The sequence below is a fragment of the Platichthys flesus genome, chromosome 16 (assembly GCF_949316205.1).
Source record: "Platichthys flesus chromosome 16, fPlaFle2.1, whole genome shotgun sequence".
NCBI classification, from domain to species: domain Eukaryota; kingdom Metazoa; phylum Chordata; class Actinopteri; order Pleuronectiformes; family Pleuronectidae; genus Platichthys; species Platichthys flesus.
Window position 1 is genome coordinate 4,989,570 of NC_084960.1, and position 16,683 is coordinate 5,006,252.

Here is a 16,683-nt window from a genome sequence, read left to right on the forward strand (position 1 = left end):
AAAAATAATGAAAAGAGAGAAGATATAGACGAGCAGAGCCACTTAGGACCGGAGATGGTTCAGAAGAATTGAGGAAAGGGAATAAATGGCTTAAAGCACAAAGCAACCTGAGAGGATGTGGTTGGAGACAGTGTCCCTGGTTGAGCTGGCATCCACTAATCAAACGCGTTCTGAGACTCCTCTCACATTCTATGAACACTCACGTATGTCTGAGAGGTTTGTTTTGCTCATTTGTGCAGCCAAACCTTCAACGTGGCAATGAAATTCCTATTGTGTGAATTTCTTTGTGCGGTGAAACATAAACACACACATACTCTGCTTCCTGTCCCTTTGTAACTCTCGTTGGATTTGTCTCTCATCCAGCTCTGCAGGCACCGGGATGAAAAGCAGTCGTGTTGTCATTTCTAAAGTGAACAGACGCGATCGGACCGGTGGTGTATTCTAAATCCGAGCCCGGGTTTGTAACGTCAGTGGAACCAGTCCGGGGTTCGGCCGCGGGCCAAAAGGAAAATAGAGCCCTGAACACAGACTGAACACAGTCACCATGGCAACAGAGGATGCTGCCTCTTGCAGTCGATACTGAAAGTTTGTTTGTGTTACTTTTTTCGCGAGTCGATGAGGTCAAGGCACTTTCCTGTCTTTATTAAGATAATAAAAGACAACAAGAACTAAAAGACTAATGGCTGTGTCTGATTTTAGCCTTTTAGTCTAATACAATACTTTTTCATCCGAGAGGCAAGACCACGACTGAACCTCTTTTTTTCTCCTCTCTTAGAAATTCTGCTTTATTCTGGTTTGGTTGCGTTATTGTTTCTTTAGATAAGTTTATGTTAGAAATGTGTTAAATGTTTTATTTTGCTTTATATAACATATACCAAGACACTATTGGATTAACTCAATAACTACACACAACAAACTGCAGTAAAATAATGAGATGTGGATTTAAATGGAGACAAAACCGATTATCAACTATCTATACGTCATATAAACTAATATCTCAGATTATAACGAGGTTATAAATCAAAACAAATGAGCTTGTGTTACCTTTGTACACAGCATTCACCTGAGTCTGTTCCTTCAGTCCGCTAGGGGTCGCTGGTGAGCTGCTGTGTGTGACAGGAGCTGTCCGCGGTGCTGAAATGTGTCCTGACACCTCAAAGCGACCAACGGGTTTCAACATGAGGTTTAATAATGGAGCTGAATTTGAACATAGACTTTTCCATCTTAGTGTTTGGATAAGAGGGTAAATGAATCTGTCTCCAGATCAGATTCATGCGGCTCCAGATAATTCACGACCAGTTATTCACTGCTATTAATCTAAAGGATTCATATATACATGTATAAGAGGACTGTTTAACATTTGTCTTATTGTATCACCCTGTTTATGATATTAAACACTTTATCAGTTATTTTATTTATAAAGCATGTTTCATATGCACTGAGATAGATTCAAGGTACACACTGGCATTTTAAAACAACACATAGATCAAATTTAAAGCAAAATAAATGGTTAAAAAGAGTAGGATAAAAGATGAACAGGGGCAAGAAAACAAGTAGCTAATATAAATAATACAAATATAATGAATGGAACTGTGTAATATAAAGCTCATAAGGCACTTGTGAGTAAAAGTTTTGCTTTTAAAAATCTGTTTTCATTAATTTGCAATGACTCACTAACACCTTATGTCCGTTTTATATGTTTGTCGTTTGAATATGCATCTTGTATTTGTCTGTTTCCTCATGTACGTGCTGTTCTCTGTTTTAACCACAGTAAAACACCTCAACTCCAACGGTAGGTGGCGCTGTTACTGAACGCGCCACAGCCACATATCTGCTCATAAAGGCACCAGTCGCTGCTCCGTCCACTCAGATGGATCCAACATCCGAGCGCTCCTGTGCGTGGCTGCGTCTCCAGGACATTTAACCGGATTACGGATACGATCAGAATCAGATTGAAGGACAACAGATCAATATTTGTATTTTTCCTCCGCAGGATCCTTGTCGTCGAGCCGCAGGCTGCAGGACGCACCGGCGGGCTTCCACCTCAAGTTGCTCCCGGCGCCTCAGCAGCCCCGTGTGGGAAGTTACTTGCTCCACCGCAGCCTCCTCCTCCGGTTAAAAAGTTCTGCTTGCGACGCCGCTTGTAACGCAGACCTGCACAATGACACCGGGGACCTGCGCTTTGTACGTGTGCGCGAAATGATCCCGAGCGGCGGCGACCTTTCCATTATGGTGAGGAGATGTCTCCTCACTTTCAAACTGTTCAGGTAAGAGTCTCCTGCGTCTGATACACACATTTCCTGTTGTTCACTTCAATTCAAAATGATGAGTGTAGATGTGTTGAGTTTATTGCTCTCATGCAACAACACAATTGTATTTATTATTACTGTGATAAAATGAGAAATGAAACTGGAATTAAAAAGAAATGAAAACACAGCTGAACTGCAAAGATCTTTATGAAGCCACCATGTAAATATTTAATGCAGCAATAACATGGCTGTATGTGAATATGATTATTTTCCTTATGAGAGCCACCATGTTAATTGGGACAACTGGATACACAATTAATGTTCCACTAAGCAGCCAGAAGTTTCTACTGCAGCAGCTGGAGGAGCAGATACAAGCTCATTAAAACTTTGACCAGATAGGCTGCACATCAGCCAAGGAGGCAGCCAGGGAGGCAGGGAGGGAGGCAGGCAGGGTGGCAGGGAGGGAGGCAGGGAGGGAGGGAGGCAGGGAGGGAGTCAGGGAGGGAGTCAGGCAGGGTGGCAGGGAGGCAGGCAGGGAGGCAGGGAGGGAGGCAGGGAGGGAGGGAGGCAGGGAGACAGGCAGGGAGGCAGGCAGGTAGGGATGGAGGGAGGGAGGCAGGGAGGCAGGCAGGATGGGATGGAGGGAGGGAGGGAGGGAGGTAGGGAGGGAGGCAGGCAGGGAGGGAGGCAGGGAGGGACGGAGGGAGGGAGACAGACAGGCAGGGAGTCAGGCAGGGTGGCAGGGAGGGATGGAGGGAGGGAGGCAGGCAGGAAGGGATGGAGGGAGGGAGGGAGGGAGGCAGGGAGGCAGGGAGGCAGGGAGGGAGGGATGGACGGAGGGACGGAGGGAGGGAGGCAGGGAGGCAGGCAGGAAGGGATGGAGGGAGGGAGGCAGGCAGGAAGGGATGGAGGGAGGGAGGGAGGGAGTCAGGCAGGCAGCAAAGGAGGCAGGGAGGCAGGGAGGCAGGCAGGAAGGGAGGGAGGGAGGGAGACAGGGAGGAAGGGATGGAGGGAGGGAGGGAGGGAGGCAGGGAGGCAGGGAGGCAGGGAGACAGACAGGCAGGGAGTCAGGGAGGGAGGGAGGGAGGGAGGGAGGGAGGGAGGGAGGGACGCAGACCGACAGTGAGGCAAGGAGTGAGACAGGCATGGAGTCAGGGAGGGAGTCGGGGGGGGAGTCTTTAAGGCGTGATGTTTCCAGATGTTTCACATCCTTCTGGGTGAATAAAGGCTCCAGACCTGATTCAAACCGTACTGAGGAAACCTGCCTGCTGCACAGAGAGGTCTCACCTTTGACTCACAGGTGTTTTCTCACAAGGCCCTGCACCAAACCCCAGTTTCCCCTCATCCCTGCACATTTTTTTTAATATATATAGTTCAATTCCTCACTGAGCTGCAGCCTCTCTGCTGTCAATGCTGTGGCTTTGTGAAAACTCCAGAACGCTGAGATGTGGTCTGTGACAACCTGTCCTCCAAACATTTCCAGACATTTCCTCAGCGTGAGTCCTGGAGCAGCGAGACAAGCCTGTTTCAAACTGTTTGGTCCAAAGAGTTTCGATGAGGCCTCTCAGACTGGAGTGATGTTGTGTTGGGTGTTTACCGCTCTCCCCAATGTGCAGCCATTCGCCTGGAATCCAATGCTTTGTTTTGGATATTTGCTCACTGAGCACAGTGTGGTGCACATTTGAGATGACACAGTCTAGAAGCTACATAATGCATCTCTGTGGGTTGACTGGGGACAGTATAAAGTTAGTATGTCAACATATTTCACGCTTCACAGAGCTTCTCAAAGGGATCAGAGTGATGTTCTCTCTAACAGCTCTCCTGCTCCTCTGTGAAATGTCTTCTACTTTCTTGTCCTCGTCTGTCCTTTCATTATTTGTTCCCATCTCATGAGCTTTAACCTTGTCTCTTGTTCTTTTGTTCCTCCTCTTGTTCCTGCCCCCCCGCTCCTGCAGGATCTTCGTGGTGGGGATTGGCTTCTTCAGCCTGTGCTTCCTAATGACCTCTCTCGGGGGCCAGTTCTCGGCCAAGCGACCCGGAGATTCCCCGTTCACAGTACGAGCCGAAGGTAAGCCAGCGGCCCGAACGCCAGTGCTGCTCGGTCGCCTGCGACTACTCTGCCTGCGCTGGTAATGAACAGGCTGGGAACATGCTGGGAGCCTGGTGGGGCTCCCTTGATTGCCACCAGTTGGATCCCAGACCTGCTCATTTTGCTCATCAGGAGTGCGTCTGGGGGGGGGGAGCTGTCGCCTGGAGAGGCTTCTCTCCTCCTCTAGTTTTTTTTTTTTCTTTATACGCCTACTCTCATCCCTGCTCAGTGTCCACATGACCTCGTTCCGACCCATGTTAACGTGTAGAGGCTGAAAATGGTGGAGGCTGAGTTTCATTTGTTTTTATAAGTTACTCAGGTTGAGTCTGTAGGTAAACGTGCAGATACAGGAAATGTATCAAGTCCTACTGGTCAAACATTATAACCAACAATTCAAAGTTCCATAGTGAAATAATGGTTTTGTAATTTCAAATATTATTTATACCCAACCTTGACAGAAGCTAAATGTCATGTGTTGTTGCTCTTGTGCTTTGCTTTTCACCTTGATCTCAAAGCGGCTCTGTGGGGTTGGATTCCTGGAGCCTGTGCTGCTCCTCCATCATGTGAAGCCTCCGTCTGGTTCTCTACTCCTCGTATTTTGGCTCATTGTGTTGCTGTTGGATGAACCTCTGAACAACCAGGCTGCATGTCCTCTGTTACACTGCAGGACACACACATCACACATCAGACAGGGAAGCAATAGTGTTTGTTTCAACACAGTCGTTGCACAGACAGATGGTTTGTAAGTCATGGACAAAAAGCCGGGACGCTGCAGGAATTTTAAGTATTGGATTTTTGTTTTAATTCACTTTGATTGCTGCAGAAAAGCTGAAATTAAGCACTTTTAATAAAAAAACTATTGCTATTCTCATCTTGGGCATTTTACTTATTTACCTTTGTACCATATTGTTATTTATATATCAGTAATTTACTATTAATAGTAAATCTTTGCAGGAGATGTTGGTATCAAGAGAAGTTACTGCAGTGAAAGCTGTTTGTGTTAAAGTGACAGTTAGAATCAACACAAAGCAAAAGTGGTCATGGTTTGTTGTCCCTAAAAAACCAGCCTGACAAATTTACACAAATCTTATTTGACTATTCACGTTGCTCTCCCTTGTGGAGCTTGACAAATCAAAAACTAGAAACTTCAGAGACGACATCCCGGACAGAAACTTATCTTTCTCAACACGTTGTCTGTGTTTGCACTTTGTGTCTATGCATCTGAACCAGGAGCCATGTGGGGGGGGGGGGGGGGGGGGGGGGGGTCAGTGCTGGACGAGTTTCCCTCACATTTTTATCTCTGCCTGACACAATGTTGACACTGCGTTTTCAGACGCGTCTTTCAATCCCAATGACACCAGTTGTTTGTGATAGTGAAACATTACACTGGTCTGAATTCATCTCCATTCAAATGAGGCGACATCATTTCCTCCCTGTCGAGTCCCGCAGTCTGGCTCAATCAGCAAACAGTGTGTCGCCCTGTGTTGTTTGTTTGTGTGAGGACGTGAAGATAACGTCGTGATCGTGCTTCAGAGATTTAATATCGACTCCTCGGGGGGGAAATCAGTGCAGCTCCGAAAGCGCAGTAAGGCAGGGAGTGTGTGTGTGTGGGTGTGTGTGTAGCATCAGGTGGCATCATGGGAGACAATAACAAGGATCTCACCCATTTCTGGAACAGCACATGCAAAGCTGCGAGGGTGGAAGGGAGGGAGGGGGAGGGAGGAGGTAGAAGACCAGAGAGCTGTCTGATTAATTAACCACTCACAGGCTGCAGCCGAGGGAAGGCATCCAGCCTCCAGCTCATTAAACTCGGCCTTACCGCCAACCAGGGGGGAGTCGGGCTGGGTAAATTCTCCTCCACAGTGTGTCTCCGTACGTGCGCCTGTTTGGGAATCAGGATTAGTGGCGCGGGGAGCTGGCGTAATGAATGAGCTGGGATGAGTTGTTCAGTGGAGCAGCACCTCAATAGTGCTCAGCGTGCAACATCCATCCATCCATCCATCCATCCATCCATCCATCCATCCATCCTCCTGCTGCTGCTGGACTCTGTTCAGATAACTTGTGCACCTGCACCATTATTGTCACTCACGCTGACGTGTGTGTGTGTGTGTGTGTCTGTGTGCGACACGCGTCCAAGCAGAAAATGTGAAAATCACATAAAGGCAGTGGCAGCACTGAAAACTCGCAGTGTTTTGAAAAGGGTAATGGGGCCGTGTGGAGAGGAACCAGCACCCCGTCTACTACTCACCTGGTAATGGCGACAGCTGCCTGTGGAGCAAATGGTGTGAAGGAAAATGTAAAATTATGGACTTACCTTCTGTTTTTCCTCTCGTCTTTCTGCGTTTACCTCCTCCCATTAGTTTTCTCGTCATATCTCTCTCTCTCTCTCTTTCTCTCTCTCTCTCTCTCTCTCTCTCTCTCTCTCTGTCTGTCTCGCCCACTTGTTTTCTTATCATTTTCATCATCTGACATGCTCAGACGATCTGAAACACACTTTTCATTGCATTTTCTGTACATGTATATATAAATGCCTGTGTACTCTGTATAGTTTCACACTCCAGAAGCCAGCACACTGAGCTGTATCCAGATATTTCAAAATGCATGCCTTTCCGTCATTACTTCCTTCTGAAGGTACGGGAAGCTAATGATGTGGAAAAGAAGTACGAGGGGGGGGGGGGGGGGACAGAGGGACTGTTTCTACCAGAAAGGGAAGCATGAAAGGCAGAGGTGTTTGATCCCAGATATCTGAAAGGCTCCAGAGGTTTCTCTGTATCTTTCTAATAAGCTGTTTGAAGACCACCTTCACTGTGTGAGTCCCTGTTACCACACAGATCTTAATGCAGCTCGGTCACGAGGAGCAAAACGGGCCGAGGATGTTTTCAGGCTTTATTTCCTGGTCAGAGCAAGACTGAACCGTCTCGATGTGAATGTGCTCCCCATTCAATCTTTCTGAACCTTCGAGTGGTGAAAACGTGTTTTATAGGCAAACAGATTTTGTGTCTCACTGTGAAGGTGGACGTTAGCTGTGTCCAAATTCAAGGGGCCGGACGCGGGGGCCTTTGTGGACCACTTCCTTCGTGGTCCCGTGGGATGCTTAGATCACAAGGGCCAAACCGAAGTGGGACGGTTTTGCCAAGGAGGATTGTGTTAGATTTGTGTCACCAGCTTGTCTGTTTCCTGCCTAGCAACAGAGCTGCAGACACTATGTAAACATTGTCGCCATTATCTCTTTTGAAAAACAGTTTGTCCACAAAGCGTAATGGATCCCTGGACAGTTTAGCCCCGGCGGGGATCCACCTGTTGGAGCCTTTGTTGCTCCGGTTGGAGAGAAAGCATTTGTCAGCGGCATTTGAAGGAGCCTTTGAAACGGGGCCGCCTCGTCACACCGCTGTGAAGCAGTCAGTCTTCAAACATGGCGTCCTAACACGGTCTTAAACCTTTTGCACCTCCCGTTAAAATTATATTTGCCGCGCTGAATGCATCGTGACAAGACTCGAGTTTAAACAGCTCGAGACAGTTTTCAGGGTTCCATCAAAATGAAAACCTGCCCTGTCCTCACAGTTTTGAATCCATCACAGGGGCCGAGCATCATGTTTGGCATCCTGTCCACCAGTCACTCACACAACGCTCTTGTATTTCATGGCTCAGCAGTCTTCACTCGGCGATGCATGAATATGAGTCTCCCCTGACATCACTCTGAGCGAGGGCGTGGCATCTGCAGGTCTATCAGAGCTGGGAACCCAGGAGCTTTGTTTGAATGAAGAGTGGGATCAGTAATCTGCCGGGAGGAGAAGTGCTCTCTCTCTCTCTCTCTCCCTCTCTCTCTCCCTCTCTCTCTCTCTCTCTCTCTCTCTCTCTCTCTCTCTCTCTCTCTCTCTCTCTCTCTCCGCTGTGTGTGCAGATTGAACTTCACCGGTAGTTAAGAATAACTGGAGATGAAATGTGCGGTAACTGTGGCTTGCCTCTGGAGTCCTCTGCGCCTGAGAGCTGTAAGACACAAAATCAACAAGCTAATAATTGAATTAAACTGATTGTAGTTATAAATATTATGATCATAATTTATATATTCTATAGATATCGTGGAGGAAAAACAACATTTCAGTAATTAATGCACAAGCCTCATGCTCAATGCTCATTTAGATCTTGTGCTCTAACATTGTTTGGCGGGAAATGAAAATGATCTTTCTGAGGATCTGTTGTATTAGTTTGCCTGAGCTGCAAACTGAGACACTCATCGATTCTGACTCTTGGTTTCTCTCACATTGTCTGTTCTTGTTCCAATGTTTGCATTCTGGCAAAACTTTCTGTGTGAAAAACAGGAGGGAAATATTTTAGCATTTAACGTTTTTATCGTTTTTTTTTATGGTTTGGCACAATCTGAGGTGGTGAGACATAAAAGAGAATCAAACTACTGAAGACGGGAGAAAGGTTGCAGGCTGTGACACTCTGCAGAATCTCACTCGGGTGTTTCTGGGTAAAGCGTGTGATGATGGTTTTTAATAAGCGTAAAGTGGTAGACACTGTGTCTGAGTGAGAAAAGAACATGTAAATGAAAATAAGTTTTACCTCTAAAAGAAACGTATTCGCCAGCATCTAGATAGCGTGAGGGAGAGGTGAGATAGATTCAGGTTTTAATTAAGCTGCAGGAAGCATAGTGCTTTTTTCATTAGTGCAGGTAGTTTCTTCTTTTCCAAGCTGCCAGGCACGATGAGGCCCGAGCTGCCGAATAAGCCACGGAGGTTTTCTGCTCTAATAGCTTCAGGATCTGGCAGCGAACCCGAAGGTTCCAGAACGAGGAGAGAAACTCGATCTCAATCAACCTTTCCTGTAATGAATATTTGAAATTAGAGATGGGGAGAAGAAAGGGAGAGGGAGAGTTCAGAGCAGGAAGGAATTTATCCCGGTGACAGGTGAGATGGAAAAGTCTGACCCCGAACTCCCTCAGAAAGAAAGCTCACCAGCCGGCTTGTATATCATGGACGACAGGATTAATTTATTTAGCGCTCAGTGGTGCCAGTGGGGAGGAGCCGGGATCCGTGCATATAAATCAAACGTGACACGCTGCTACAATCAATAGTTTTGCTGACGTATAAAGATGCATAGAAATGTTGTATTTACATTTTAGAAAACTTCAGTCTAACATTAAGTTTTATAAAAGATTTTGTGGGGCTGTATTTCAAGTCGTATCAGATTTTTTGTGTTTACAGTTTAAAGAAATGAGATGCTTTATCAACAAAATATCACAAAGCTGCAAGCCTAATAACTAAAAAGAATGATTCTAATATAGCTTGCTTTTATAGCTTGAACACAATGAGACCATACTGCTCACGATCTGTATTAAACCCAATAACAGCATCTGCATTTGTTTATTTTGGTACTTCCATTACGTCTCCTCAGAATATGTGAATGCTCGATGTGTCACTGGGAAGCTTTTGTGTTTTTATAATGAATCCTTGAAACTGTAGCCTCACACAAGTCTCTTATTTTTCAGTTTACGGCTGAGTTTCGCTCATTTGCTTTATTCAAGGTAATATTGTGTTGTTGTGTGGTTTTTGCAGTTTTGCACTGTGTTACCAAGAACAAATACTGAAGCACGGCTACATGATACTTCCAAATCATTTAGTCTTTAGAGTTCAAAGAAATAAGGATGTGACATTTACAACGATAATTATCAATATCGACTGATATAAACATTGCAACGTGTTCGCCTGCACTGACTCACTTGTTTACCTCCTTTTCTCCTTCCGCTCCTTTTCTATCTGGAATCGTTCTATCGTTTAACTTTTTATCTTGATTATTGCTATTTGCTTTAGATTAAATTATTCAAATATGCGCGATGAAGTTAGATTTATTTTCTCTACCATGCAGCAATGGTGTTATTTACATGTAACTGCATCAAAAGTATTTGTACAATCGTGTTATAACTCTGACACACCTCATTCCGCCTCATCACTACTTTTACTGCAAACATTACAGTAGTTTCAGTTACAATACTTTAAGGAAACTATTTTAATACTTCTACTGGTGGTGTCTCCATGTGGTTCACTGACGACCTGTTTAGAAAGTGTTGCTATTTAAAAAAAAGGTTCTGCCTGTTTTAAAGCAACATATTTAATTATGTTCAGGAGGTTTTTAAATTTCAAGTGGACTATCTAAGTGATGAGACGCATGTATCATCCAGTGTGGAAGTAGCTGCTGGTAGAATTAGCCCAGTGTAGTGAGACGCCACGCTCACAGCCTCCCTCTGAGATAATATTGTGCTTCAGTCCACACACGGTAAGAGAGCCGTTGCACTGAGATGCACTGCCACGTTTTTTAAAGCCCCCCCCCCCCAGGGCTGCATGTTTGAAGAACACAAGAATAAGGCATCACGCCAAGTGTGGTTTGCATGATTTGTCCCACCCGATTTTTGTCAGGCATGAAGACGCTTAAATTAGATCATGGGCCAGAATTGAGGGACAGATTTTGTTCACACGATGCATTTGCTGCAGAAATATGAAAGACTTGTTCATGAAGCATTAATATCGACCGTGTCCACGGTCATCTACCCATCTGTTTTGCAAAAGGCTGTCCTTGTGAATATTCAATACTTCCATTTGTCAAGGGACTTGACTCTGGCTTTCTAAAAATCAAGTATCCCCATTGAAACGTCCAGATGAAAGCCTCTCTTAAAAAGACTCTCTTCCTTTGACTTTTTGCTTGGGAACTTAATCTGCGATCGGTGAATTCAGAGTTGAGGGACCATATTCAAGTGATCCATAAAAAGACGGATCAATAACTTCTCACTGTTGGACACTTATAGCCATTCACAGCCTGGACGTATATTACATTACATTTCATTTAGCTGACGCTTTTATCCAAAGCGACTTACAATAAGTGCATTCAAACCCGAGGGTACATACCAAGGACGACAAGAATCAAGAAAATACAATTTCTTCAAATAAGGCAAAACTACAAAGTGCTATAAGTAAGTGCCATTTAAGTGCTAGTAAAGTGTTAGTTTCAAAAAGTTGTTAGTGTTTTTTTTTTTTTTTTTTTTTTTTTTTATTTATTCAAGGTAAAGTCGGAAGAGGTATGTTTTTAGTTTTCGGCGGAAGATGTGTAGACTTTCTGATGTCCGGATGTCAATGGGGAGCTCATTCCACCATTTAGGAGCCAGGACGGAAAACAGTCGTGTTTTTGATGATTGTTTAGCTCGCAGTGAGGGAGCAACGAGCTGATTGGCCGAAGCAGAGCGGAGTGAACGGGGTGGGGTGTAGCGTTTGACCATGTCCTGGATGTAGACTGGACCGGATCCGTTCACAGCATGGTACGCAAGTACTAGTGTTTTGAACCGGATGCGAGCAGCCACTGGTAACCAGTGAAGGGAGCGGAGGAGAGGAGTAGTGTGAGTGAATTTAGGTTGGTTAAAAACCAGTCGAGCTGCTGCATTCTGGATGAGCTGCAAAGGTCGGATGGCAGTAGCAGGTAGACCTGCCAGGAGCGAGTTACAGTAATCTAGACGTGAGATGATCAAAGCCTGGACCAGAACCTGCACCGCCTTCTGAGTGAGAAGGGGGCGTATTCTCCTGATGTTGTACAGCATGAATCTACAGGACCGTGTTGTTATCTGTATATACAGATAATTGACTCGGATGAAGAGTCTGTGTGGAAACGCCTGCAGGATGAGCTTCATACACCAGCAGGGCTTCACCAGGGAACTTCTGAAGCTCAGCAAAATATGAATCCATCAGTCATGAAGGAGGCTTCGGCTGAAGGGGCTCAGTGAGACAGGGTGAGGAGAAAAAAAAGCAGGACAGAATAGAGCAGGTTCGGTAAAAGGTAAAGGTCGGTGATAAGAGCAGCTGCCGGTCAACAAAGGGAAGAAGCCCCGGACGCTGAAGATGGAATTTGATAAAAGACAATCTGGTTCAGGTTTAAACAGTATTATGGAGCAGATGAGAGATTTAGAGGCCGACGGAAGTGCAGGGATCAGGTGAGGGAGGAAAGGCCGGTGATATGAAAGGTTGCGTCTGAAATAACATTAAGATTACTGGGTTTCAGTTAAAGAGCAGAGATAAGAAGCTCTGGCTGTGAACATAGACTGCAGATCCAAGTGGACTTGGACGTGTTCAAGAAACACAAGCGAGTCCAGTTGCCTGCGTACATTTGATCATCATCTGGAGCCAAAATATACAAATATGATATACAGTTAACCAATCACAAGTCACTCCTATGCTCAATCATAACATATCACCCTGTTCTTAAAGAATCAAATTGCTAATTAAAACCAAATTGAACAAAAAAATGTACACCTATCCATACACCAGTGACAACTATACCTAAAATGATAAATATCCTTTTTCTACTTTGGCTTTTTATGTTGGTCTGTGTCCCAACCACTAACACGGAGGTGGTTAGCAGGAGGGGAATGAGATGCTTTGGCTTCACCTTTCGGGGGGTTGCCATCATGTCGTCCATCTTTATTCACAGTCTGATCATGATCTAGAGAGACTGATCTGGAAGTCGAAAGCTTGAAAAATAATGTGTTAGGTACATTCATTGTATTCAAGGTTATTTCACAGTCTTCAATCCAATCATCCGTCTTCTGGGACTGAATAGCTGTAGCTCAGTTTTCTGCATGGCAGTGCGTGAAGCCACTGACTCTCCGCGGGCGTCTGTTGGCGGCTGGCTGGTCAGTGCTGCACCGTGGACGCAGCGGGCGACGACACAAATGGTGATTTAATTGGAATTTGTTCATGATATCGATTTGTGCTGTGACACGTCCGGAATTGAGTCGTTAAATGAGATTAGCCGCTGCTAAATTGGCCCTTTATTAACCAGCAGATGAGGGATCACGCAGAGGAGCACGCGGGGGCCATCAACATGCTGCCGCAGCGCCGTCGACATGCCGGACCGTCCATTAGCCGATGTTTCCCATGAGAGGCCGGAGCGAGGCGAGAGGCGGCCCGAGGAACAGTCGATTGTAAACAAATAGGGTTGTAAAGATGTGGTGTGTGTGTAGGACGGCTGCTCGGTGGCAGTTATAGTGATTTAGCAGCACAATGTGTACGAGGAGCGTCGCGGTGGAGTTGCTCTTCCCCCACCAGAGCCCAGAGGCTTTGATTGGATTTGCTGCAGAAAACACACTGCGGCTGATTCGCGATCACTCTGGACGAAGCAAATATCCCGAATCTACTTCATGAACCCGAATAATTACTTCTTTTTATTTTACACAGAAATCCTAAAAAACAAATGAAGTTTTAATGGCGCTGGAATTGGTTTGTCCTAAGTGCAACAGGTTTGGTCGGCTCACTGATGTGTTGCCCTGCAGTACCTCCTTCTCTATCTCCAATCTTTTTGAATGTATTGTTAAACTGGGGATATAAAGCTGCAAATGTGAATTGAAATCCATTTAGCCTCTCCTTTTTTTTTCTTCTGTCTGGAGGAAAAGAAATGTTGTCTAACTGCTGAATTATTCATCTTCAGGACAGTTTAACTGAAGATATTCTGGAAAAGACGGAAACTGTGCAAAGAGGAAGCTGAAAATATGAGCAGGCAATAAAAGGGAAAAAGATCTGGGGGAATATCTGGGCTTTCCTTAATATAATTCACTTTAAAGCTTTAAAGTACAACACTGAATTTCTTTCTTTGTTTGTAATTCTTCTTTCCGAGCGCTTCTCTTCCATTTTTAAACCTCAACAAATATACACACACGGACCCAGAGAAATGGGAGATTTTCTCCCTCTCCTTATTTTATTTGCTGGTGATGTAATACAATTTTCTTCAGTGAAAGGTGGCTTTGGCCCGGGCAGTGACAAATGAACCCTGACAGGGGAAGTGGGCCTGCACACATTGCAGTTTCTAAAGCGTAATGCAATTGATGGGGGAACACTGAGAGGTGAGGCTTGATTTTCACTTGCACGACGTGAGGCCGCTGTGGGTTTCTACCACTTCCCTCAGGGGTGCGGACCCCGGATCCGGTCCCGGGTCCCGAGAGTGTCAGTGTTTATCTCGATTTCTTCGCATCAACTTCATCAAAAATGCACGAGGACCTTCTATCTGAGGCAACAAGCTAATTGTGTTTACTCTGCAGCGAAGACGCATGGGAGGCTTTTGGTGATTTTGAATTCTGGGGCAGTTACACTCTGTGTTACTTGTCGATCAAATAAGCCGGCGCCGGGTCAGGACCTCAACATGGTGGCTAATGCGTCTGTAACCTGCGTTGACCTTGTTGTCTGTAGCTGCAGGCTCTGTAATTGACTGGGTTTTCTCCAACGGCATCATTCCGGTTTACCGCCGGTCAGGTCGTTATTAATTTGAGCGAAGCAGGAAGACAAAACCAATACTGTTGGACTAATTTGCCCGCTCCTGTGTTTTGTGAGAGCGCCTGTTTGCCGGCGAGCTGCTGGTTTACTAATGAGGGAGAAAATAAAACAGAAACTCGGCTGGAATGATGTTTTAAAGTGAACCAGCAGTATAATGGAGAATAAAATAAATGGGATTTAAAATGTGGCCTTGGTTTTTCTACATCAGTGCTTTTAAACTGCGAGCACAGTAAATCATTTCAGAGAGAATGATTTATTGCTGTGTTTGTTTTGTGCCTGTGGCTCTGTGGTCTACATTATATAAAGCCAATGTCATTCTATAAAAAATGTACCATGTCATAAAAATGTCAAATTCATTAACTTACTCATTAATTAAATTTACAACTCACTTCTCGGTCCTTCTCCTCTTCGTCTTCCTCACACTCTGTGTAACCATCTGCATTCACACCAGTGGTTGTGTATTACAGTAACTGTCTGTGTCTTCTTAGTGCTCGGGGGCCAAGAGTCTCGGGGGGTGCTGAGGAAAATCAGCGACATGCTGGAGGTCATCATGAAGAGGATGGACACGCTGTCCAAACTGGGAAACACCACAGACAGCCACAGACTGGAGGAGCTCAGCTCGGCCCTGGACAGGTACAGCTTGTGATGTCAATATCTCCTGTGTTGCTCATTAGGATTACGAACAGCACTGGTTAGTCAGCTGGACACAATGAGACAGACAAGCTGCCGTCACTGAGGGTTTGTCTCGGACAGCTCTGCGGGGGAGGCGGCTCATCACCTGCACGATCGTCGGGAAATTGCATTGCAGCGGGTTTGTGGGGAAACGACTGGGCTCTTGGAAAGTAATGGCTCTCTCGCTGTTTTTGCTCGTCTCTGCTTCGTACACAATTTTGAAAAACACACGAAGAGAGGTCGAGTAAAGTGGGTAATTTGAATTTGGATACACTTTCCGTGCAGGTAATTTAGCTCCAGCTCAGGAGCCACAAGCTGTGATTCTATGTCCTGTTCCATCCGCCGGCTGTCGATGTTGTGAAATGTCACAGAGAAGCATCCATCCACATATCATCTCTACTGTTTATCCTTTGAGGCTCGCAGGGATTCTTATAGATCCATTTACTCTCACATAGCCACCTATGGGCAATTTAGAGTCGCCCGTTAACTAAACCCCAGTCTGCATGTCTGAAAAGAAGGATGGAGTCCTGGGAGAAAACCCACACAGACCGAGATAGGACATGAAAGTAAGGATACAACCAAATGGGGACTCAAACCAGGAACCTATACTTGCTGGAGACAGTTCTAACTGCTGAACTACAGTGAATTGTTCTACAAGACGACCAAATAGCTGCGAGCGTCACATTTTAAATCATAACAAATAATTAGTCAATCCTAAATTCTACATATTGTTAAATGTGGCTTCGCAAAGATCTCTTGGCTCTAGCCATATTGTAATATTACTTAGATTAGTATGTAACGTTTATTGGAGGTAAATATCCAGGTGCTTGTACAGATGTGATCCAGCTGTCATGGCAGACGTCCCTCTGGTGATGCACATCAGCAGTAAAGCTGCTCGTGTGGTCTTCAGTAGCGATTGAAAAGGAGCTGGAGCAGGAGGAGAAGGAACCGTAGCTCAAGGCTGTCAGGGACGAGCAGGAGGCGCAGGTCTGCAGAATGCTCTGTCTCATTCGCCAGGCACAGTGAGATGAAAACATGGAGGCTGAGGTAGACCTGAGAGATTCAGTGCGAGGAAAGAGGAAGCAGGGGCCAAGTGGAGAGCCCGGGGGGCATCCCAGCAGAGGAGACGCAGTGAGGAGAGCGGCGTGCCGGGGAGGCGCGGTGTGTCGGAGGAGATTTGTGTTGGAACAAACTCCGTCCCTGTATCCTTAACTCCCTGGGCAGATGGAGACATGAAGGAGACCTGCTGGGGTCCTGCTGGACAAGTTGACGGTGCCCAGAGATGTACGTGTGTTCCTCATACATGCACCTTCTCTGGAGGCCCCCCCCCCCTCCAACGTTTCTGCCTTTGCTGCCTGTTTTCACT

The 16,683-nt window shown here is 45.8% G+C and overlaps 1 protein-coding gene across 1 annotated transcript in view; it reads left to right on the top strand.

Annotated features, from left to right (window-relative positions):
• Positions 1 to 1,883: 1,883 nt before the first annotated feature.
• The window catches only part of LOC133970373 (alpha-1,6-mannosylglycoprotein 6-beta-N-acetylglucosaminyltransferase B), a 47,832-nt gene continuing 33,032 nt past the window's right edge, over positions 1,884 to 16,683 (top strand). Inside the window, exons 1-3 of the mRNA XM_062407166.1 lie at positions 1,884 to 2,267; positions 4,205 to 4,317; positions 15,134 to 15,278. Of these exons, the coding sequence (XP_062263150.1) occupies positions 2,200 to 2,267; positions 4,205 to 4,317; positions 15,134 to 15,278 (326 nt within the window). The 5' untranslated portion in view covers positions 1,884 to 2,199. The remainder of the gene's footprint in view (positions 2,268 to 4,204; positions 4,318 to 15,133; positions 15,279 to 16,683) is intronic.